We start from the raw sequence: 25,192 nt of genomic DNA, 5'->3' as shown, positions 1-25,192 counted from the left end.
GAAAGCCATTGACAAAAAATATTCACACTTCACTAAAATTTTGAAAAATGGTCTTCTTTCAAAGCTTCTTTATTAATCTGAAATCTTCTGGATTATCAAAATCTAGGTTTGCTCTTTTCCTCCTAAGACACTAAAGAACATTTATTCACAAGGATCAAAAGGCAAATGGGGAGACGGAAAACTGAGAAGGGCTTTTTTTTTTTTTTCCCTGAAAATAATAAAAAAGAGCTAGTTACATAAGCATCCTCAAAAGAACACGATGGGATTCATTTTATTGTTGACTTTTGGACAGCAGTGTCAGACTTTATTGAAAACAAACCCATGTAAAAACAAAGTTAAAATGAAAAATGGTACCTGAAAAATAAATTATTTTATATAAAACAAATCAATAACTTAAAACACACTAATATACAAAACTACCCATCTACTGTACAACACGGGAACCAGCTGGTCGAGCGCCCGCCCCCCCCCAGAGCAAGTCACTGGAAACGGAACAGTACATGGTCACGAGGTGGCCCCAACCCACGGACAAGGCTTCTCTCCCGGTGGAGTGCCACAGAACCCTCTCAGAGCCGCTGCTCGAGCCGTTGGTTAGCCTAACTTAGGTCCCTGCGGTGGCGTACAAATAATTTTTTGTTTTTTTTAATGACCAAGCAGAAAAGTGGAAACTAGGTCACCAAAAGGCTGTGGGAAAATATACGATACAATCATTAGAAGTCAGAGGCAAATCAAAAGGTTTGGAAGCATGCACCCTGCCGGAGGTCTGGGGTTCGGGTTCTACTGCTACGGTCAGCGCGGGCCAATCGGGCCAATCGTCAGTGCCGCCAACAGAAAGCACCGGCGACGTGGGCCGGGGGCCGGGCCTGGGAATCTGATGGACAGCAGGAGGTGCTTCCTGAGGAGCTGCCTCAGGTCCCAGAGGTGCCAGAGGTCCTGGGAAGGTGGCAGAGATTTCAGGGGGAGGGCTCGGGGAGGGCGGTGGCTGGGGGACAGAGACCTTTGGCAGCTTATTCTTACTCTCCATCCAACCCAGGAAGGCTGCAGAAAGCACAGAGAAATAAAACCAGGCTGAATCGGATGTGAAATGGAACAGCTGGGCGATGTTAACTTTGATTTTCAAGGCTGACAGTGGACGTGGGGTTGGTCAACGGCCCCAGTTTGGAGGCAAACCAGGACGAGTTATTGCCAGTAACCGTCTACAGATTCATCCCCTGGTCTGACCCAGCATGGGCCACAGCCGCCCCCCCCCCCCCCCATCCCAGGTCCCCAGCTGCCGGCTCAGAAAGCACCAGCTCCCTATAGCAGCTTGGGTCCGGCCCTGGACACTGGGTTTCCGGCATGAACACCAAGTGCAGACTCTCACAGGTTAAGGCAGCTGCCCTTGGCAAGGGAAGGACTCACCTTCAGGGAACAAAGAAGGCAGAGCCTGCCCAGCACCATCTGCCTACAGGCTAAGAAAGCCCGTCTCGCAGCTATTCCGGCAAGATGGTGGCGGGGGTGGGGGGTGGGGGGTGTCCCAGTCACAGGACGTGCGACTAGAGGCACAGCTAGCGCAGAAAACCACAGCTTGGCGTATTACCATGAAAAACTAAAGAAGGGCAGAGCCAAGGCGTAGAAAGTGACTAATAATTCAACCGGAACCAGGTTCAGAAATTTAGAGCTTCTTAGCAAACGACTATCAGGGGAAGTTACACCAAAAGAAAATTCAGTCAAAGCCTCTTTGGTATTTATGTACCAAACCAAACTCTCGATAAATTAACATTATCTACTCTTTAATTCTTTTTTTTTTTTCATCAAAATTCCCAAATAAAAGGAGAGCACTCATTTTGCGAAATACAAATATGATTGACCTATGTAAAAAACTTTTTTAAAAAACAGTTTTCTTTTGGATCGTGACTTTTAAAAAATGGGATCTTCCTTTTTGCAAAGAAGCCTGGAGAAGAGAAAATGAACCTTTTGGACCCAGGGCCAGCACCTGATACATCACCGGGAGCGACAGTTGCTTTTCAGGGTTAAGTAGCACGGCAAGAGGGAGAGCCTTCTACACACCTGCAGACGCGCACTCCCACAGAAGCGCGCGGGCGTTTTAGCCAGAAGGCTCTTCCGAGCGGAGCCCGCGTGAAACGAGGATTTGACTGAACTCAGAAAGCTCAGGCAACTCTCAAAGGCTCTTCTCCTCCTCAACGCGAGCATCAGAGTAATCAACAGGGGAGGGAGGGGCGGCGGCGCTGGCTCGGAGCCCACCGTCGTTTCACGGCTTAGGCTTCCAACAGAATCCGAGGAAGACACGGGACACTAGTGAGGGCGGGCGGGCGGGAATGTGTGTCGAGGAAGAGACCTAAGGGTCGCTTTCAGAACTGGGAATCTCATCTTCACTGAGAAGACGCTGGCCCAAGCGAGCACAAGCTGAAAGGCATATTATTCCAGGAAAACATCCTGGTCTGCGGTGAGGAGGGCTCTGGGGCGGACAGAGCAGGGGGCACCCTCTTCTGTGTCAAAAGCAGGCAAACGGGCCTTGGCTCTGGGTTCCAGGAGGAGGCACGTAAGCTGGCTTTGACTCAGTATCTGGAAACTTCCGCTGGAGGTGGGGGTGGGGGGGTCCTCCATGGCACATGGCCAACTCATGAGAAGGCCTCCAGGTATGAACTTGGCCCCTTCTGTGGGAACACAGCACAACATCTCAAGTCGGGGAGGATAATGCAAGCAGTTGGCAGCCCCTCGGCAAAGTCTGAGGGATACGGGGCTGGGATAGGCAGCCTCAAGTGGTCCGGGGGCTTCTCAGAACACTGACCTGCTCTGGAGAAGGCTGTGCCCTTTTCTTGTTTATTTTTCCCACTTAAATAAATAAATAAATAGGTAGGTAGGTAGGTAGATAAATAGAGATAAATAATACCACAATTGCATGATATTGATCAACTAAAACTGCCTACTGTTATGTGTTTTAGTCTTATGTCAAGGCTAAAAACTGCTGGTACTAAGTTCTCCTGTTTTCGATTCTCTCTAAACACTAGATATTAGTCACATCACACTCCTGAGGAGTTGCCTAGAGGTCCGGCCTTGCTACTTCTCAGGCTCTCTCTCTGACTCTCCGTACTGGCACCCCCGTTTTAAAAAACGGTGTCTGTGACCGCACACACCTACGTCACAGACCTGTAAATGCTTTGTCTCGAGGCAAGTCTTTGTTTCTTAAGATCTTTTACAAATCCTCCCTGAATGCTGGCCGTCTGGACCTTACCTAGCCAAAAAGAAAGAAAAGGTAAAATAAAAAACAAAACAAAATTCGAGCAAAACAAAATCAAATTTAATGGTCTTAAATGCAAAAGTAAAAACAAACAAAAAACACAAAAAAGCAAAAGAAAATTAACAGAACAGAACAACCCAAAATGTCAAGGCAGTTATGGAGAGAACTTGGGAGGGTTAATCTTTAAAACTACAAATCAAAGGTTTTTTTTTTTTTTTTTTTTTTTTTGTTAATAGATAACTGGCAAGAAGTAAGTACTTTTCTGCTGAGTGTTCATACGAAAGCAAAGTTTCAAAACAAAATCCGACTAAAATAGAAACAAGTCTAGCGCTCACGAGAAGGGATGCGAGAAATACAATGCTCAAATGTTTCTGTGTTCTTAAAGTATAGAGCAATCTTAGGCATTCGAGCTGTGTGAACTGCTCTTGGAAAGTGGAGAAATGACCGGGAACACCAGTGCCCGGTGTGCGGGGCACCGCGCATGCAATGTGTGCACAGAAATCCGGGATGTCAGAGGAGCAGCCCATCTTCAGGCGCGCCTGGAGTTAGGTCTGACTCTGGAATATACTGGAGTTTCCCTGAAACTCTTTGGTCCGTTCCCACTGGCGCCTGGGCTTACGAAACCCGTGCGTGTCCTTCTCTGGAGGGCCCGGCGAGGCCCGGCGTGTGGCCCACCCCCTCCCCGGTGGCAGCCCCCGCGGACGGCCCGCTGCAGAGCCCCGGGGCTGAGTGAGCAGGAGGTGGCAATGGCACCTGCTGGGGAAAGCAATTTCCTGTCAACCAAAGCAGAAATCGCTTAAAATGTTGAAGCGGTTGAGAAAACGCACACTCAGCATCTGTCTAACGTCTTTAGTTGGAAAACTAAAACTAAAAGGTCATGTCTTTTTTTTTTCTTTTTTTCTTTTTTTTTTTTTTTTTTATATCCAGTTTGTGGAGACACCGAATGAAACGAGTGTTAGACAGTCTTAGAAGTTAAAGCATGCTTCAGGGTCACCACCGTCCCGAGGGACTGGTTAGTCAATGCAGTCTACTTAGATTTCTGTTTAATATATATTTTAAAGGAAATAACTTAAGAAACTTAAATTGGTCTAACATTGTGGGATTTCAAACATTTGAACATGTCGGTTGCATCCCGGAGTATAAAAACCTTTTCACTTCTCATTTAGACTAAGACAAACACTTGTGAAAATTGGCGCAAAATGAGTTGTACACTAACAAAAAAGTTTCAACTTCTTCACTCTGAATTATCTATTCCGTACAAAAAAAAAAGCATGAGCGAGTTATTTGTGGGACTTGTTGGTTTTGAAGGAAACCTGTAAGATTTTGTCCCCCAGGCGGTAGCCGTTCAGACTCGCTATGGCCATGGCGGCTTCTTCATAGTTTGTCATGGTCACAAAGCCAAAGCCTTTGCACTTGTTGGTGTTGAAGTCGCGAATCACTTTCACATTGGTGACTGCCCCAAAGGGGCCAAACATCTGCCAGAGGATCCCCTCATCGGCGTCCTGCCCGAGGTTGTAGATGAAGATGCACCAGCCCGAAGACGCGTTGCCCGGGACATTGACACCAGAAAGCCCACTCATGTGATCTACACCCATAGGGGAGAACCTAGCAAACAGAGAGCACAGCATGCAGGTCAAGGTCACGCGGGCTGGTGTGCGACGCAGGGGCAGGGGCACGGCGGGCAAGGCGGGCACACCCCCATGGGTCACGAACGGGAAGTCAGTATCGGGGGGCGCTGCTCCCCGCTCTGCAGAGAGCTGGCCCCAAGGAGAGACACTTGTCACCTGCAGAGGGTCAGAGACTCAACCAGCTCCCCTTGGAGTGACAGCCTGTCAGTGACCAGCCGCTCCCTTCAGCCCTTCCATCGCTGGGGCGGGGGGATTGGGGGGTGGGTAGGTCCTGTTTAGTCATTCCCGGCCTTCCCTTGTTTTAAAGGATGGAAGCTTCTCCACATCCTCCTAGGTGCTGTCATACCCGCAGATCTCCCGAGAGGAGAACTCACTCTTTACAACCTATGCCTCTGTATATGTGTATGTCTGGCCGGAGGGAGCAGGGATTTTTTTCTTCCTCCCCCCACCACCTAAATTCGGTACCCTGCCCTCATCTTGACCGGCCTGTCAGCGGGGTGCCAACCCTGTGAAGGGCCAACGCAGGGCACAGGGAATTCCTTCCCATGGCTCCAGGCCACCTTCCGCTGCGGGTTCACAGCATCCCAGGAGGGCCAGGAGCCCAAGTGATGGCCGTGAACTACAAGTCTGCCCAGCTGGACCAACACCGTGGGACCCTTTCCAAAGCAATGCTTTCAAGTGCATACACGATAAGCGTTCTACAAGCACGTAGCCACTGCAACAGGATAAAGGAGATGATAAAATTGTCGCCGAAGCCACACGGCCTCTGAAGGTTTCAGAAAAATGGACTCTGGGTCAGTTTAAGAAAACCCAAGTGTGACACAGCATCTGCGGGGCCACGCTGTGCAGGAAGGTACGACCTGCTCTGAGACAGAATCGGGCTTTGAGCGGTGGTGCTGGCCCAGGGGGAGCAGGAGCTTTCAAGGACCACTCAACAGACCAATCTTTTGACAGACACGAGACCGGAGTGATGGGCTCCCCGGGAAGGGCCTGCTTATCTAGAGATTCTTCCCGATGCGGGTTTGGAAGAATCAAGATACAGGACTGGCCTGCCTCTGAATCTGCAAAAGTACTTGTGAACACCTCACACCGGGATGTCTGAGTTGGTTAAAATGACTCAGGTGGCTTGTTAATGGACTTGACTCTGCCTGAACAGTGATCCCAATGTCACTGAAGCAGGGGTAGGAAAAAGCACCCTTGTTATCTGTGGGATAGTAAGCCACGGCGGTTTTCAGTGAAAACTGGAAAGACGTTTAAACTTTTGATGGATCCTCCTGGTTCTGTGGGAAATCAAATATGGGCCCGAGTTAGGCCGGTTAACCGGAACCTCATGTACCTGTCGTACTGAAAGTAACCTGAGGTCTTATTTCATAGGTTCTCAGTCCTACTCAGCATTAATTGGTTCTTCTCTGGTCACCGGAGCTGGTTTCTTTCATCCTGGCCACCAGGAAACCCACCTTTCCATTCTTTTCTCTGACGATACAAAGGAGAGCTGAACCTTCTTTCATTTGGGGGCTTTTCCTGCTGTGAGAACTGGCTGTGAACTCTCTGCTCCGCTGGCCTCTCTTCCTCTTACTTGCTGAGTCTGTCTTCCGGTGGCATGTGTTCCCTCCTGCCTCCCCAGCCACCCTCACTGCCCTCTGGCTCTTCTCACCGTGAACCTCTCTGGTTGTAGGGATCCCCATCCTGCCTGGCCAGCAGTTTTGGCTGCTCTGGCCCCCTTCCTTTGCTGTTGCTCGTTCCTGTGACCAGAGCCCCTCCCCCTCCTGCACCCATCCCCGGCTGCCCGGGGAGCCAGAACCCGCTACACGTGGCTGTCCACGTTTCCCTCCTGACTGGAATGTGTTCCTGACCTTCAAAAATGGATGGAGCTCACTTCCGCCCCAAGACACTTCCCCTGCTTTTGACTTGAACTAGAAAAGCCAGCGATGGAAGGCCCACTCTGGAACCTGAGCCGAGCCGAGAACCCTGCACTACTAGGTGTCAAAATCAGTGCCTCCCCAAATGGCCTCTGTGCCACGAGCAAGGTTGTACCCAACCTCACCGATTAACACAAAGATGGGAAACCTGCAAAGTCGCAGAAAAAGGTCCCTAACCTGCCTGAGATAAACCCTCACGCTGCTGCTTTAGGTTTTGACAAAAACAAAACCAAGGGGCCCGGCCGTCGGGACTGCCGCTCCTTAAGAAGCAAACACACCCGACTTGCAAGCCCAAGCTGCTGACTCTCACTGTCTCTGTCCTACTAGATCCCGGCGACCGGTCACTTTCAATCTGGGAAGATGAAGGGATGTCGGAAAACCATTCGCCTCTGGGACAGGGCTTCTCCCCAGCGAAGCCCTGGGGAGGTGGATGAGCGAGGGCTCCCCGCAGGCCAGGGAGCAGGGCAGCTTTCACCTCTGCACACCTGGGGCTGCGTGTTCCCACTTGTACACTCCCGGCCCCACTCGGGGCACCAGACCCCATACCCGGGGGTGCTCTGCACTCCCTGCTCCCCGGGCTGGCTGGAGAAGGAACCCAGGAGACTCGGATGGAAACCTTCTGCACAGACACCTTGCGGTGGGGGTGGGGGCGTGGGGACGGGCCCGGGCTCCGACCAGCCTCACAGGCCCCGCGGGCCGCGGGGGGGCAGAGCTGCCCCCGTGAGAGCGCCGCCTCCCGACCCACCTGAATCTCTGCGCCTGGTGGTGCACGGGGCCTCCGAAGCGCCTGGCGGGCGAGTGGTACAGCTGGGAGAGCAGCGCCACGTTTTTGTTCTGGTTGGGGTTGGCTGCGAACTTCACTGTGATGGGCTCGGAGGAACCTGGGGGTTTATGACCATTGAAACTGGTAATTGCCTCTTCTGCCTCCGACCGTTTGTCAAACCGGATAAACGCAACCCCTCTGGACAAACCTTTTCAACAAACCAACAGAAACGGAGTTAGGAGGGGAAAGGCAATGATTTTTTTCAAACTGAAAAAAAAAAAAACAAAAAAACAACAAGTCAGTCAGGCTGCTGTGCTTCAAACCGGACGCTATCTTCATGAGGCAAACAAAAGTTAAACCTATATAGGGAAATGAATGAATGAACTTTAAAAAAACATAGACTGAGAAAAGATGAAGGTTTCGGACTTCCTTCTGAGTTGCAGCAGCAGCTACGGTCTCTGCCGAACGGTCTCCTGCTCACGGCTCTCTCATTCAAACCTCTTTTCCAGAACAAGCCATGGCGGAAGGGACGCTGCCTGCCATCGCCCCGTCAGCACCCGGTGCCCGCTGGCAGCGCACGGCCAGGCCAAGGAGCGGGCAGGCGGGCCACGGGGTTGGGTCTGAGGGACTCTCCCTGTGCTCCGGCCGGCCGCCGTGAACAAGGAGTGATGGCCGGTCCTGTGGTCCTGCCGGGCCTTTGCAGGCTGTCGCCTTCCCAGCCTGACAGAGTCCCTGGCGGCTCGGCCTTTTCCGTCATCCCCAGAGGGCACGGAGTCCTAGCGAACAGCCCTTTCCGCCTGCCCTCGGCTCACTCACCTTTTGGATGTTCCATTCTAAGGTCCCACTCCACACCCGTTCTGCTCCTGCGTGGCAAGGCCCGGGACCCCCGGTCCCCGGCCTCCAGCTGCGTGGGGAAGGCACTGTCTCTTGCTACCTAGACTGAGCCTCCTGAAGTCGGCCCGGGGTCCCTGCTGTAACCTAATCTCTCTACAGAGTGAGAATGTGGACCGGAACCAGGCTGCCTGAGCTCCGAGACCCGATTATGAAGGCAGTGGCTGCTGTGGCACATGCATGAAACCTCACAAACTGGGCAGAAGGGGCTCGGCCACACTCTACCCTGATCCGGGAGGCGTGAGAACCGTCCCCTGCAGAACTTGACGAACGGGGTGGGGCTGGGGCGAGGGAAGGCGGAGCCGTGGAAGAGGACCGGCTCCTTCTCTGGGGAGAAAAAAAGGGGGTCAAGTGTGAAGGTCCAAGTGCAGTGGAGACAGGACAGCCAAAGGCCAGTCTGAGTATGACGTCACGGCGGGAGTCATGGATACATCCTGGGGTGGTGGGGGGGTGACTGTGGGAGATGCCCTATCCCAGACACCCTTGTCTCGACTGCCAGTCATAGCCTGTCTGAAGTCGCATTTTCTTCTCCAGAAAAATGCCTTCAGCACACAGTGAATGGCAATTATTAAAGCAGGACAGCCCAGGGCCTTGGGCCACCAGCTAAGTGAGCACACCAGGTGTCCCCCAGGCAGCTCCCACTTCCCACAGAGCCCCACCAACTGCCGCACGACAGGCACAGGCTGTGGGCCTCCCCTGCTGGCCCAAAGGCCACAGAGGGGCACAGAGAGACTCAGACATGCCAGGTGGGATGCTGAAGTGACAAGTGTACTGTGAGGCACAGTCACCCACTCTGGGCTTAGAACTCCATGCCTCAGCCGGACTCAGATGCACCATCGTGGGCCCCATCTCAGCAGCCAGACAGCAGCCAGGGACCCTCAGGCCACGGCTTCCTTGTTTACAGCTTAACACACCGCAGACTCTCCGTGGGGAGTCCAATAGCACAAACCCCAGCTCTCCCAACTGGGAAACCCCCCCACCTGGCGCCCCCCAGCACAGCACCCTGCGGGGGAGGGGCACACGGCTGCTCTTAGTGGACTTCCGATTGCCTCCACCTTGGCTCCATGATTGTTGAAATATAAATTTAAAATTCACACAGCCAGGGGTGCCTGGGTAACTCAGTGGGTTAAAGCCTCAACCTTCGGCTCGGGTCATGATCCCAGGGTCCTGGGGTCGAGTCCCGCATTGGGATCTCTGCTCAGCGGGGAGCCTGCCTCCGCCCCCCTCTCTGCTTGTCTCTCTGCCTGCTTGTGATCTCTGTCTGCCAAATAAATAAAATCTTTAAAAACAAACAAACAAAAAATTCACACAGCCAGAGGCACTGAATTAGTGAGAACAAACCCAGCAATTCACACGTGTACCAAGAAAATTCTAGACACTGAGCTTGTTTTCCAATTTCAGTTCAGAAGGAACACCTAAAACCACACACTCAACATACATGGTTTGCATTTACTCTTGAACAGCACGAACAGTAGCCGTCCTGGCTGGCTCCTGCAGAAAGCCGCCCTCAGGGCTCCTGTTCCCGGCTCTGTTCTACGGAGAGGGACCCTGTTGAGGGACTCTGCCGTTAAGCAGAGAGCAAGTGTGTGTGTGGGTATGGTGTTGCTGCTCGGTTTTGTAAAATGACTTTCAAATGGGAACCACCCAGGTGAAATGAAGACAACCCAAGGAAGAGAAAGTCGGTGAACTGATGAAACATACACCTAACTAACCAACCCACTGAACGATCTGAGGAATGAACACCTTTCAAAGCCGGCCCTGTGGTTTTTTTCCCTTTTGTTTTCAGAATCAAGGGCAGAGATCACCGAAAGGCATGATTTCCAGATGAGTAAACTATTAAGTTCACAATTAAACTGGGTAAGAAGGCAAAAGAGATTTAAAAATGAAGTTCTGTCAATGAAGAAGTTTAAGAGAGCTGCCCCCTGCCGTCCACGCTACAGGGACATCGCAAGGAGGCACACTGGACACACAAGCCACCCAGCCATGCTGTTCTCTGCTCCTCGGGGATGCCTGTGGGAGCATGAAGCTCCCATGGATGCCACACTGAGCTCACGGCCAAGCCGGGAGCCCTCTGATCCTGGGGCGCCACCCCCAACCTGCGACAGCAGCCTTACAGAGGGATGGGAGACCAGAGGCCCCACAAAGGGCTATGGGCAATGGTCTGCAGAAGTGACCTCTCTCGGGGTGGCGGGAGCCCCTGGGAAAGCTAGTGGCCGGGGCGGGGGTGCTCTTGGGGAGAGCCGGCTCTACTCCAGCCATGCTGGGCTGCATGGAGATGAGCAGAGGCACAGCAGGACATGCAGCAGGAGGAGGACGGCCACGGGAGCAGAATGTAGCACGGTCATGCCATCCAGGTCCCCGGGCGGCCCACACAGGTGGGGCTGGGGATAAACACAAGCACCCGCCAGCCAACTGGCGTATCTCTCTCAACTGCCGCTTGAAGGTTAGTTAGGGGAGCTTCAGGGACCACAGGAAACCATCCTGGTGCAATCAAGGGGGTTGATACTGAGTAGATGGGATCCCTACCCGACCCCAACCCACCCCCACCCCAGGGCGAAGGTGCAGAACAGAGGCTGCGGTGTGATCCTGGTCCCTCTAGCAGAGCCTGGCGTCAGAGCAGGTGTCTGCAGCAGGCATGGGCCTGCTCAGACCTCCTGGGAAACACCGGCGAGCTGCATCTGCAGGCCACACTCCAGAAGGCCCTCCTCCCCCTCCAGGCCTTGGGGACTCGCGCTGGCCACTCCTGTCTAGGCCAGGTCTCGGCCCAGACAGCAGGGCCAGCATATGCAGAGCTGAGCTTCCACAGAGGGGGTGGGGGAGGGAGGGCAGGTGGCCAGGCCGCCCACCCCAAAGCACACAGCTCAGGGAGATGCAGGTAAGTGTGTGCACCTCCACGCCCGCCGGCCATGGGACAGGAAGGCCCAGCCCACCTGCTCTCTGGGATCCGCTCTGCAGCCTCCTGGGGGCGCTGCCGGTCTCTTGGAAGGGAGGTCCCCTCCGAGTTAGAGGACTTCCTGTGACCAAACTACCCAGGGTTTGCTGTAACACCACAGCCAAGGGGGTGGCGAACACACTGCTTTGGAAGAACATGAAAACCAAGCGCAGAGTATTGCCAACGGCTTCGTGGGGCTCCACGAGCAGAAGTCTTCCTTGCCAGTGTGTCAGCAGGTTCCCACTCGTGGTGGGAATAGAACCGAGGAGTCCTAAAGCAGGTGTGGCCCAAGCTCGCTGCTCCCCATGCAGAGCCAGGCCCAGGGCCGGCAACTGACATCCCGACCCCCGTCTCTAGGCCGCATGGTCAGGGCCGGCACCAGCCTCCCGCACAGGGCTGCTCCCGGGCGCGGGGGTTCCTCAGCGCAACTGTGTCTCACTGCCTCTTGCGAAGCCCAGAGCCCGAGCTGCTCAGCTCCTGGACTGAGACGACCTACGAGGGGCTGGTGAAAGGGCCAGGATGGCCAGGGAGGGGAATTTACTGCCTTAAGCAATCTGAGCTTTGAATGTGCCACCCGAGGGGCAGGGGCATCCAGACCGAGGAGACTGGAGACCGGCTCCTCAGAAACAGCCACCCTGCGGCTTTGGCCCAGTGAGAGGCGGGGAGTCTGCATCATGCGGGAAGACTGTCCCGCACGCACACCGCGCACCTGCGAGAGCAGCGGCGAACGGCTGACCGGTGGCCTTTCTCACCCACTCACGAGCCAGGCCAGGACATCTGGATGCTTGAGGGAAGGCGCCGGGATCTCTTGGTGTTTTCACCATAACATGCCGGCCGGACACGGGGGCGGCTCTGCTACCGTTTTTACCTTCCCAGCCTCGTAAAACAAAAGCCAAGGTCTTCTCGTTTGGAGTCTGTCCTCCCTGGGGGAATAACTATTCTGCCGCTGAAACTCAGACCTGTCCTCTGGGAAACTCTCGCCCCCGCTGCAGGAAAACCTCAGCCTGCATCCGGGCCGCCCACTGTACCTGTGGTCTGATCCACAAGGACTCGGGAGTTGATGATTCGCCCGAACCGAGAGAACATGTCCTCCACGTCCTTCTGGGTCATGGTCCGCGGGAGCCCACTGATGTACAGGTTGGCGTCTTTGATGACCTCTGAGCTCGGGCGAGCGTACGACACCTTGAAAACAAAACCACTTTCTGGGGTTAGGGCAGGCATGTGGCCAAAGCATCAAGGGAGGGGGTTAACTTTTCAGGCAGTAAAGAGCCACCTGTCCTGTGAGAAACCATGCCGACACTCGTCGCCTGCGGCGGCGCACGCGAGCAGCTCACCTGGGCCGAGCGGCGAGCCGGACAGCGCCTAGCCTGGACTTTACACCCCACGGCGAGGCAGACATAGTCCAAGTTCTCAAAGCCAAGGGACTGAGGGCCCGCAGCTGGCGGCAGACAGGGGACGGCTCAACCTCCGCTCTCTCTCCTCCCACCGCGGCCTTCCCCTCCGGCAGTGCGCAGGCTGGACGCGGGACCCAGTGCTGCCTGCGAGGGGCCCGGAGGGCAGCGGCTCTGGTGCTGGGCGCCGCCCGGAGGGTGCCGCTCACCACCCTGAGGCAAACTTGCCAGTGGAGCCCAGAGGGGACCTAGGGCTGCTGGGGGAACCCGCAGTCCAACACTTGAGTGCTTGATACGAAAGGACTCCACGCTTTTTGGGCCTTCGTTTTTGTAAAACTGAAAAAAGCCTGCAAGAAACTTCCACAGCAGCGTCCATAAAACGGCACGTGTGCGCCCTGGAGCGGGGAGGCGTCCGCGGCCGGCCTTCATGCTTCCCCAGCTCGGGGTCAGGGCCACGGCTGTGCTGGCCAGGAGGAGAGATGGGACTGAGGCCACGGGGGAAGGAGCAACTGCGACAGGCCCCCTCTGCAAACGGGAGGCCTGAAGGGAAAGGACTCGGTCGCACCCAGTGGCGTCAGAACCGAGACAGGAGGCTGGGAGACGAGGCGGCGGCAGGGAAGGGCGCTCCGGAAGGGTGGGGGACTCGGACCTGTGCCAAATCCCGCGTGAGGGTCACGGAGCTGAGCAGACAAGGAGCCTGAAACCATAACCCAGGAGAAGACACAACCTCTTGGGCGTCACCGGGCAGCACGAGGCCACGGACAACAGGTGTCCTCGCCCCCCAACGCTCAGGCCTGCCAGGAGGGGCCGAGTGTGGCTCCTCGCGGAAAGCACACAAGTCCCCCTTCATTCCTGCGCTTGCTGACTCCGAACGCACGCCGTGCCCTAACAGGGGACCACAGGCGCAACGCTTGCAGGCAGAGCAGGAAGCAGTCCAGTGGGCAATGCAGAAGGAAAGAGAAACTGTGCGGTCAGAGCCCGGCTTCCCCCAGCAGGGCCTGGACATCAGACGACAGTGGAAGAGAAGTGGCCCTGACTGGAAGGACACCCTGGGACACCAGGTCCCATCAGGGGCAGGCGGCCCCCAAGCAGTAGTGTTGCTCAAGCCGCACGTTCCCCGCCAGCTCCCCCGTGCTGGGTCCAGGCCCTTTGCACCGTGGTTAGACCTACAGCGGAGGAACACTGTGGGCACTCGGTAATGGACCCAAGGCCTGGGGCATACATGGCACTGTCTCCTGAGATCCAGGCCACCCTGGCGTGCAGGGACTTCCCCGGCACCCTTCTCCACTGAGGCGGTGGCTGGCCAGTCTGCTGGGGCTTGGTCACACTCCTCAATGCTCTCACACATCTGGGCCCAGACGTGGCGGGTCTGCGTCAAGCAGCCTGCTGAACCCACCCCGCTGGGACCTCGGCTGCCCCATTTCACCAATGGCCCCAGGCAGGGGCGTTGTTTCGGGCAGGAAGGCTGAAGGGGGAAGGCCTGCCTGGGCGGGGCCCACAGGCAGTGCCTCTCAGAACTGTCTTGTCTGCTCCTCTGCAGATTTGTCTGGATGGGGCTGCAGCTGGGGTCCGCCCTCGGCTTTCAGTGAAGGACATGGTGGGAAAGAGCATCCCCAGACCGAGAGCCCGGCACTGGCGAAGCGCCGCTGAGGCTGATACGGACTGTGACCGTCGCTGATAAAGCACCGGAGCGAAGATGCCGGTTACGGCCAAATGTGCTTCGACGCCTTCCAACAAGGGGATCCTCAAAGCCCGTGAGGACCACTGCAGCTTTCCTTCCCTTCAACCACTATCAAGTTCAAAGTCAGAGCAGCAGCCAAGGAGACTGCACCAGAGCACCTGGCACCCGGTAGGCATCACAACACCAGATCCACAACCTCTTTCCTAAGCTCTTGGCATCATGGGCTGCTTTGCTGCAAGCAGGTCTTTTCCTGTCACGTTGTCCAGAAACCTTCCTAGGGCTGAACTGTGTCCCCCGTCATAGGCATATGTTGCAATCCCAGTCCCCAGCGCTGCAGAATGTGACCTCACTGGGAAAGAGGACGGTCACGGAGGTCATTCATGATGAAGTCACACTGGCACAGGGTTGGCTGCAAATCCAGTAACTGTGTCCTCAGAAAAACGGGGGACAGTGGCCAGAGACGCCCACAGGGAGAACGCCATGTGGAGGTCAATGGAGACGTCCGGGTGAGGCTTCCGGGAGCCCAGGAACGCCAGACATGGCTAGAGACCCCCAAGCCAGGGGAGAGCCCGGGACAGATTCTCCCTCACGGCCTCGGAAGGAACCAACCTGGCCACACCTTGATCTCGGACCTACGGCCTCCGGGACCATGAGAACAAGTGTCAATTGGGTGACACGCCAAACCCCACAAACACCATCTGTGGTGCTTTGCTGCGGCAGCCCTGAGGACCGACTCCACTGCCCCGGGGCACCCGGCTGGCCAGGGAGCCGCTACACCCACAGCCAGTGCCCAGCCCCCAGCCCCCGGGGATCTTCCTTCCCGGCAGGCACCCCAATCTGACGAACTCCATGTCTCACTTATTTAATGGTGTACGATACCCTAAGAGGGTGGAACTTTCATGTTTGCTGTGGTATCGCCAGCACGCCGCATGGTCACCCGCAGACCACAAGCAGGCAGGGAGCAGTCGCTGAGCGAGGGCACAAAAGCAGCTGCCGTTCCTGCTGGTGATGCCTACCTACGCCGCCGTCTCCTGCGCTCTGCTCGCAGCTCGTCAGTCATACTGTTCCGAGTTCTGGTGTTTACCTCCCGCGTTGGGCGGGGGACGCGGCCTGGCAGTGGTGTTAAGTGCCCCGTGCCACAGCCCCGGTTTCAAACCCTGGCTTTGCCCCTCTCTACCTCTGTGACCTTGGGAGACCTGTCATTACTCGAAACATCAGCTTCTTCAAGCCTAAATTGGGGACCACCTCTCCCAGGCTGTGGTGAGGATAACGGAGACAAGGTACTGAAGGGCCTGGCCCACACTCACGGCGGTTGCCTGCTCTGCTGGCACAGGACACGGGGGCAGGGAGACTCCTCACTCCCTACTTGGATCGAGGAATGACATTTGAACCAAAGAGGATGGACTGAACGCTGCTGAGGTCCAGGGCACATCCAGGTGGGCCGCGGGGTGCAGGACCTGAGTCTGGGGGGCCTTTGGAAAGATCCAGATTTCGTGGTGAGAGTGGGGCTTCAACCTTGGGGAAAACTTGTAGTTCCCAAAACATGCTGGCCCTTGAGTCTCCCCCAGCATGGCCACCCTTGCCTTGTGCCCCACCCCAAGTGGCACGCTTTGGCCCTGCAGACCCCTCTGCCTGAGTACCCCTTGTCCTCAGCCTGGCCCTCTTTACCCCAACTCGTGTCCCAGATCTCAACTCTGACTTTCCTGACGGAACCTCTCTGCTGCCCAAGCTGCGAGAAGGCCATCCCAGGTACAGTCCCGTAGTGGTCTCGGACTTAACATCTTTGTTAACAAGCGGGCTATCTGAGGGCAGCGGTAGGCCATGGAACCCAGCACCAGGCAGAGGACATGGCCCCTCGAATGTACTGGTTGTGTAACGATGAGTTTTCTGCACCCGAGTAACTGTCTGCTCTCCTGGCATCTGCAAAGATTTTCTAAATGCAGGAGAGAATTCCTAACAGACCGGGAGCTTTGGGCTGAGAATAAACAACCCGGAGCTGGCGGAGAGGAACCAAAGTCACCCGGCGTGTGGAGAGGCTGTGACACGTGATTTCCTTCACCAGCCCCCAAGGGAAAGGGCCCTCTGGGAGTCGGAGCTAGCCACAGGGTTACGTGGGCCGCGCTCCTGTCCTCAGGGAACACGCGACAGGCCCTACATGCAGGCAGGCCCAGGAAGTCAGCTGAGGAGTGTTTTGTGGGTTTGGGGATGAATAAACCATGGAGTAACCCGTATCACAAACAGTTCAGCAGCAACAGACCCCCGCCCTCCGAACTGAATGTGTGCGGCCAACAATCAGGCTCCAAGACTTCCCTAGCAGGAGGGAGCACGGGCTCTCAGGGCCACCCCGAGGTTTGACATGGGAGGCCTACGCAGCAACTCTGGGAACCTTTATTAATCATACAAGCACCCCCATGGTCCCGATGCCCTGGGAAGCCTGGGAAGCCGGCCATGGTACAGGTCCCACGAGGGACCTTTCTGGGCACCCACATGATCAGTGATACGAGATGCTGGGCTAGAGGTCCAAAGGCTCACACAGGGCAGTCTCATTCCGGGTGGCTTCCCGTCCAGGGAGGTAACGTAGGCAAACACGGTTTCTGCCAGGCTGCAGGAAGCCCGGCCGGGGGACTGGCCTGGGGCAGTGCGAGGACAGGTGTCCTCAAGGAGGGCTCGGCAGGGAGTTAAGGTCAGGAACACATGCAGTTGGTCCCAGACTGGGTCTGGAGCTGCAAACAGACACTTGCGGATGGGGAGGGGGAGGAGGCAGGGCTCCGGGCTGAGACAAGGAGGGGGTGGTAAGTGAGAGCAGCCTAGAACACGAAGCCGTCCTGTGAGGCCTGGAAGACTTGCCAACTCGTCCCAGAAAGCCCCCACAGCCCCTGAACGGGGAGCGACTGTGGTGCCATCCTGCCGGAGGGCCCCCTGCTGTGCTGCATGGCTCCCCGCTTTGCTCAAGGCACCAGTCAACGTGACCCTGCACCTCTCCCAAACGTGACTTTCAGATCTACGGGATGTTGTTTGAACCTTTGCGTGCACGTGCTCTGACACCCGGCAGGGGCTCCGTTAACAGCAGCAGAGCAGGTGACAGGCCCGGCCGTGATGGGGCAGGAAGGGGGACATCGGCCAGGAGGGGGATGCCGCACAAACTCTCGTCCAGCACCGCCTGGGCCCAGGGCGGGGGATGACTGCCCTCAGTGAAGTGCCCTTCCTGGTGACAGTCCCTTTGCTCGTTGAGCTGAGGCGGCTGAGTGGCAGGAGCACGGGGCGGGGGCGGTCCCCGCCCAGCACGCACTGGACAGGCACCACTCCAGCCCCGAGTGGACGCCCCCAGAGCAGCAGGGCCCTGTGCAGCGGTCCCCTCACCAGCGACGATGAAGTAATAAGGGGGAGACCCCTCATCCGGGGGAGGCAAGGGGAGGCCGCTCCCCCAGGCCGGGCCGAGGTGGCAGCGGCAGCGCTTTACCTTAATGGTCTTTGACTGGAGCCGCAGGCCATTCAGCGTGTTGATCGCTCTCTCCGCGTCCTTGGCGGTCACGTAGTTCACAAAGCCGTAGCCGAGGCTGTGCCCTGTATGGGAGAACACGTGCACAATGGTCAACAGCCGAGAGCCAGGGCGGGTGACCAGGGCGACGACTGACTGGGCTCGGGAGGAAGAGGTCGCCAAGAGCCACGGCCTCTGGGAAATGGGCTCAGAGACCGGTGGTCACAATCTATACTCGCTTTTTGTTATGCTTCTTGGCAACCTGGCAAGTTTTCTACAACGAACAAATATTACCTTTATTTAAAAAGAAATACTATGTGGGGCGCTTGGGTGGCTCAGTCTCCACTGTCATGATCTCAGGGTCATGAGATTGAGCCCCAGGTCTGGCCCCGCTTTGGGCTCCACGCTCAGCGCAGAGTCGGCTTGGGATTCTCTCCCTTTCCCTCTCCCTCTGCTTCTGCGCACACGTGCTCTCTCTCAAACAAATAAATAAAATCTTGAAAATAAAAAAAGAAGCAGCAGCCATTTCTAAGAGCTCCCCATGGAAGCTCTCACAAGGCAATGACAATGATCAGTCTCACCGGTCGCCGGCTAAGACGTGGGGACTCCGAGGGCGAGGACAGAGGGCAGTCACAACTGGTAAGGCAGGCAGGCGGGGAGGGCCGAATGGTGACCAGCTGTCTGTGTCCAGGGGTTTCTCCACAACTCATGCCCGAGTGGGAAGGTTTGCTGGGCTCTGGTGCCACCCAGCGTTGGGTCCCACACTTTCCCAAACCTACAGCTCAGCTATGGGCAGATGCCAGGGAGCTCGAGAAGCTGCAGCTGAGTAGTCCCAGGCCAGCCATGTGCCGGGCATCACAGCCCCGGCCAAGGCTCCAGGGCTGCCCTTGGCGGTGGCCCATGGTGGTGGCAGCAGCAGCTGAAGTAGGCGGGGGGAGGGGGTGGTTAGGGGCAGGAAGTACAGGTTACTAAGAAAGACATTGAGGGTCACAGAGAGGTGTCCCCTCTCCCTGGTGAAACATTCAAGTGGTGACAGCGACCACCACCGGCATGCCACGGGAGGGGCTCAGCCTAAGAGGGGAGGGGCTGTGGGTTCCCAGGAGGCCCCCAGAGAAGCAAAGGCTGAGGGATGGAGTAGAAGGAGCCTTGTCCTTTCCCTACAGGAGGGGCAGGCGGAGGCCCAGAGAAGAGAACCAACGCGCCCACCCTTACCCGCCCACGTGCCATGCTCGGGGGCAGCCACTGAGTGCTGGGCACTGCTCTGGGCACAGAGATAGAGCGGTGAGCCTCGCTTTCCTCCTCCAGTTGGTGGAGGGCGACAACAAGCAGGTATAAAACACTAGGCCCTTAGCCACATGTTGCAGAATTCCACGGGTGCCTGCTGAACTCAGGCCCTCTGGGAGGTAAGGAGACGTGGAACCTAGCAGTCTAACCCAGTTTTGCCGCTTTCCTAAAACACAAAAAACCCCCAATAAAACCCTTTACTTTTTAGATTTAAAGTTACAAAGATAATACAGAGAGTTCCTATAGAGCTACACCCCATTTCCCCTGGTGGTAACATCTGCCGCCAGAAGGGGACAGTTGTTACAACTCAGGAACGAGGACTGATATGTGGCTAACTAACCACACTTGATTCAGATGGCCTCTGTTTTCCCCTAACGGCGCTTTCTGTCCCAGGAGGCCATCGAGGATCCCACAGGACATGTAGCCGTCAGATCCCTGTAGGCTGCTCTTGGCCGGGATGGCTTCTCGGACTTCCCTTGCTTTTGATGACCCTGAGCGTTTCAAGGAGGGCTGGTCAGGAATGTCGTGAAGTCTCCTGCAGCTTGGGTCCGTCGGATGTTTTCCATGGTGAGGCTGGGCTGTTGCGTCTTGTGAGGAAGACGGCGGAGTGAAGTGCCCTCCTGACACCCTATGGGCGGGTGCACTGTCCCCATAACTTACCACTGCTAACGCTGGCCCGGATCCCCTGGCCGAGGCCGTGGGTTTGCCAGGTTTCCTCACTGTCAAGTCCCCCCTCGCCCCACACTGCAGGTTGCGGAAGGCAGTGTACAGCCCACACCAAAGGAGTGCCTTGGGGAGATGTACTCTCCCTCCTTCGGGGCAGAGTAGCTACATTAACTGTCCACAGTTCTGCACGGGCCACTTTCTTTTTTAAAGAAACAAATCCCAAACCTCACCCTCCACACTCAAACTACTTCTCTTTTTTCTTAAGATTTTATTTTGTATTAAAGAGAGAGAGAGAGAGAGCGCAAGTAAATGAGAGCAAGCAGGGGGTCCGGAGAGGGACAAGACTCCACACTGAGCTTGAAGCCCAGGGCGGGACTTGACCTCAGGACGCTGCGATCATGACCTGAGCTGAAATCAAGAGCTGGACACTTAACCGACTGACCCCCACACGTGCCCCCACACCCAAACTTCGAACGAAACTCCACGGGTCTGAGAGACTTCGCTCTGACCGTGGGCAGTGAGGACCCCGGAGCTGTGTGCCCACCGGGCTGGGGCCCATCTAGTAGGAGAATCAGACTCCAAAGTTCAGAAAACACCGTCACGACTGTGGTCGGCTCCAGGCTGGAACTTTAGGGCCCCCTGCGAACAGTCCAGACTACAATGTCGAAGCTGAGAACGCAGAAGGCCTGTGGTATGGACTCCCGAACTGAAATACACGCTTGCTGGGATTTTTCCTCGTAAACAGCTGCTCTCCGATCCCCGCTCTACCCATCTGTCATGGTGCCCAGGCCATGAAGCCCGTTGGCCCAGCCCCCAGAGGGGCTCCTCTGCCTCTCTGGTGCACACAACCGGTGCTCGGGTCTTCCTGTATTTCTGCTCTTTCCACAAGGCCGATCCCAGTCCTGGACCACCTGTCTCCTTCACTGGTGGCACAGGTGGCCTAAGCCCAGGCTGTGCTCCTGTGTCTCAGCCGCAGGTGGCCCCTGGCAGCATATAAACCTGGGTCCTACCTGGGCCCACTGCCTGATTCCTTGCCTCCCTGGTGCTTGGTGGCCCTGGCCGGGCTCCCAGGGTGGTCACTGCAGAATGTCAGCTCTGCCCTCACTGGAGCCACAACTCTCAGTGCCACTCCACAGACAGGTGCCTCTTCCTCCAGGATGTGATGACAACAGCAAGTTTTCTTTCTCCCCAACGGTCCCTCCTCAAGCTCCTAGTCTTCTGCCCATCCCATCGAGATGGCCCCCAAGGGTTCTGCCTCTGGCTCTTGTCTCAGTTATACATTCTTCCTGAGTGGCCTCCTTGAGCATCATGTACCCACACCTGCCAGTATCACCCAGGAAGTCACACACTTCCAGACTGCCACTGCCTCCTTTCCCAGGCTTGCTCTCCCTCCCCCTCGATGAGCCAACAAGTATTAACCGAGCAGCTACTGGGTGTCAGGACCCATGCCAGGCTGGCCAGGGGGTTCGATGATGATCATGAAGGACAGCTTGTGCCTCAACGAATGTCCCATTCCAGTGGGCAAGCTGGGTGACGAACCAGCACGGAACCAATGAACAAAACTGCCACCAAGGTGGTATGAGGACAGTCCCCACTGTGGTTGACAGGGACTGATGGGACAGGGCCGGGGTCGACAGGGCAGCTAGGAATGCCCTCTGAGGAGCCGATGATTGCAGGAAAACCCTGGGATGGCTGCGGACAAGCAGTCCAGGCGGAAGAGCAAGTGCCAAGTGTCTGAGGCAGAGGAGACGTTAGTGTGTTCCAGGAAATGCAAGGCGACCAGCACAGTTGAACAAAACCAGCTGGGAAATGGCCCAGAGGTGGCTGCTGGGTGGAGTGGGGCCGGGCCGCCGGGCCCAGGAGCGAGACCAGGTGTGGATGCACAGGCCGGGGCAGCAGCAGGAGGACCCACCAAGAGGACCTGCAGATCGGCTGCTGGAGGAGGGAGCTCAGAGGAGGCCGAGTTTCCCTAAGTGCCACGGAGTAGCTCCCCACCAGCATGCCCAAGCCGCGCCTTCTGGGGCCTGCAGCTGCGTGGGGCGTATCTTTGCACACCCCGTTCTGGGTCTGGCCCTGTCCTCCTGGAGTCTATTCAACCCTCTGTGGTGGGCACCTGCGTAGAGTGGGAGGGCAGGCAGCTGAGGAATGAAGGGGAGCCCCTGGTTTGCACCCACATGAGGCCACACACGGAAATGCCAAGTCCCGGCCTCCACCCAGCTGCTGCCCATAAGGCACCGTGTTCAACTCTGGCTGCTTGCTGGAATCACCAGGGCAGCTTCTAAAAACGATCACTGCCCGGGCCATAACCCGAACCAATGACAGCGGTGTGGGGGTGTGTGCAGAAGGAGGGGAGGTGGCATCAGTTGTTGTGAGAGCTCCCCGGCGACTGCAATGAGGAGTTGAGAGCTGCTGCTGGAAGGGAATGAGGAGAGTGGAGCCCTCCAACAGCACAGAAGCCTGTTGGCGTGGCTCAGAGCAGGCGCCTGGGGGAAGGCCCTCACCTCCCCAAGCAGCCCCCACGTTACTGCGTCTCTAACAGGGTCTGTAAGCCATGCCGGGCAATGCCGCAGCTCCCAAGGCCTGCCTCAGCCTGAGGATCCCAGATGTCAGGCAGGCAGACTTCCAGTCTCCCCATAGATGATTCTCCCATCCCTTAGAGGTAATGAGCGGTAATGAGCCTGCCAGGATCCCGGCCATGAAGGCGGATCAGGGGCAGCCCCCTCTCATTCAGGGCACTGGAAGACGAGCCCTGATGGAGGAAAGTCTGAGGTCTGGTCGGGGAACAGGGGTGCTCAGGGGCAGTGCTTGGGCCGGGTATGTACCCTGCACAGGCTGCTGGGGCTTAAGGAGGGCAGGACCTGCCTGGAGTCCATGCTGGCAGGTGAGGGCAACCAGAAGCCCATGATGGGAGATCTGGAGAAGAGGGGAGCAGGTAGGTGATGAGTGAGTGAGAGAGAGAGAGCGTGCACACAGGTAGGGATGAAGCATGAATCAACTCAGGCTAAGGCCAACGGGCGTCCTAGAGGCCAGCGCTCCCCCCGGTTCCCGCTGCCCCCAGCTCTCGCTCCCCACCCTGCAGGCAGAGCTCCTCGACTCTGACTTCCTCTGCACCAGCACAGTAACCTCCAGGAAGGTTAAATCAGATGTGCGGAAACCCTGGCCTGGCTGATTCAGGGGGGCCTGGGTGGGGCCTGGGACGTGTGCGTCTCCGAGGGGCCGCAGCGGGTCGGCGGCCCGTACTCCGACAGCCGCTGCCTGGAGGAGACCCAGACTGCCTCCTTGCAAAGCACTGCCTGTGTCCGGCCCGGCGGCCTCAGAACCACTGCTCTTCCAGTTCCAAACACTGCCCTCTCTCTAGACAAGGTCAAAAGCAAGAAATGATGCCCCGGCATCTCCTATTACACTCGCCGACCCGAGTGGCCAGAGCGGCCAGAGCAGCCAGACGCTACGTCTCTCAAACCGACCCGGGGCGGGCGGCTGGGGGAGGGAGCACCTGTGGCCAAGGCCTCCCCTGCAGCGTGAGAGGGGAGGGAGGGGCAAATTCTGCCTGTAAATGTCCGCGGGGGCTCCAGGGAGGGCTGCCCAGGGGAGAGAGGCTGGGTCTTAGCGGAGGCAGAGGGGTGACTGAATTAAAGAGACAATAAATAAGACACAGCAAATGCCCCCAAAAGAAAAAACGGGCAAAGGACAAGAAGGTTATTTCATAAACGAAGAGTGCGAACAGCCAGCAAAGACACGAAACCAGATGAACATCATTAAAAAGTGAATGACGACCCGAGTCGGGTGTCATTTTTCACTTAGGCTGGGCGAGATGAGAGCCCCCCGCCCTCCCAGCCTAGGGGATGGTGGGGCAGGGCAGAACGAGAGTAAACTGGTGATGGCTTTGAGTCGGTACATGCTGTCCCCTCTATGGGCTCACCTCCAGGAGGACCTCCAACGGCAACCACTGAGGAGCGCAGACACGCACCAGGACGCGAGGGGTTTCCATCAACACGCAATATGGTTCTATCCTGTTGTACGCTCAGGAGCGCCATACGACAGGGCCCCGTGTAACTGTTCTGGTGAGGTAGTTATGCTCAGTGACAGAAAAACATTCACAGGTACAGAAAGCAAAGGTTCTCGCACGGCTTGGGTGGCGCGAGCCCGTTTTTCTGAAAGCGCACACTTGCTCATCACCACAAGCATGGAAAGAAACAGGTCCGGAAGGACACGAACTACAAAGCTAACAGGATTTGGGGTAATTTAAACTTTTTTTCCCTCATGTTTTCCTCGTCTTGCCTCATGTTGTTTTTCTAGAAGAAACAAAGGTCAGGCTGGCTTGGTGTGGAAGGGCTTTCCTGTAGAGGGAACAGTACTCACAAAATCACAAGACTGTAAGAGCCAGGGCATGCTGGGAAATGACAAGCAGCTCAGTCGGGCCTGAGAGGAGGGTGAGTGGACAGCCGAGTGGCTGGGGAGGAGGAGGACAGGTCCCCGAGGAGACCTGGGAGCTGCAGGCGGGGTGTGGGCTTTGGCAGGGCAGTGCAGGAGGGCAGAGGCTGATTCCTGGGCCATATGGCGTCTGCAGAGGACCGGACACCAGGCCAGAAAGCGGGGCAGGGCTGCACGGCAGGGCTAGCTAGAATTGTGGATGAACATGCAGCAACAAATGCATGTCCCCAACACAGGCGCTGGGGCCTGGCAGCCAGAAACACCCTGAATCTTGAGGCCAGCCCGTCAAACCTTCCCAGCATCCTAGCCACCATACGGTCCTCACTCCTCCTGTCGCCCATGACTGGCCAATGGTTGGCACTTGGTACATATTTGTTGAGCAAATGAATGGCTGAGCTGATTAGCATTTCCCTCTTCACTAGATGTACTCATTCATTCATTCAGCAGGCACTGATTATGACTGTATCTAAGGAGCTAACAGGGTCCCTGCCTTTGAAAACCATATGGACCTCCTGGACCAGAAAGTTCTAACTTAGTGCAGTGTGGAAACCCATCCCGCCAGCTGCGCAGTTGCTATGGCAACCCAGACAAGGAGCATCCAACGCTGACACAGCTGGGCCAGGAAAGGTGACCTGAAGTAAGCAGGGCCCGGGAACTGACAGTGACGGGGGCACAAGCAGACTGTTTCGATTCCTTTGCCACAGTGAAGAGAGCCTTCTGGAGGAAACATGGGTGGCTGGTTAGGAGGCCAGAATGCCAGCGCAGGCAGAAGACAACATGGCCTCATCTGGATCTGTGGCGGGTAGTGGGGCAGGGGAAGGGGTGGAAGGAAAGGGATGGAAGCATCCAGAAGAAGGAGTGCCAGCCAGAGACACACATCAAAAGTC

The 25,192-nt window shown here is 56.6% G+C and overlaps 1 protein-coding gene across 2 annotated transcripts in view; it reads right to left on the bottom strand.

Moving 5' to 3' along the window:
- Positions 1-3,279: 3,279 nt before the first annotated feature.
- Positions 3,280-25,192, bottom strand: part of ELAVL1 (ELAV like RNA binding protein 1) — a 36,432-nt gene continuing 14,519 nt past the window's right edge. The window contains exons 3-6 of one of the 2 annotated variants that reach the window (XM_059159773.1): positions 17,907-18,010; positions 12,403-12,556; positions 7,534-7,669; positions 3,280-4,846 (exon numbers count right to left, since the gene is read on the bottom strand). In XM_059159773.1, coding sequence (XP_059015756.1) covers positions 4,522-4,846; positions 7,534-7,669; positions 12,403-12,556; positions 17,907-18,010 — 719 coding nt within the window. In that variant the 3' untranslated portion in view covers positions 3,280-4,521. Of the gene's footprint in view, positions 4,847-7,533; positions 7,760-12,402; positions 12,557-17,906; positions 18,011-25,192 lie in introns of both variants that reach the window. The other variant, XM_059159772.1, reaches the window with a different exon arrangement.

Source organism: Mustela lutreola, chromosome 2 (genome assembly GCF_030435805.1).
Source record: "Mustela lutreola isolate mMusLut2 chromosome 2, mMusLut2.pri, whole genome shotgun sequence".
Lineage (NCBI taxonomy): Eukaryota > Metazoa > Chordata > Mammalia > Carnivora > Mustelidae > Mustela > Mustela lutreola.
The sequence above is the reverse complement of the archived record's forward strand: the minus strand, read 5'-3'. Positions and strand labels throughout refer to the sequence as shown.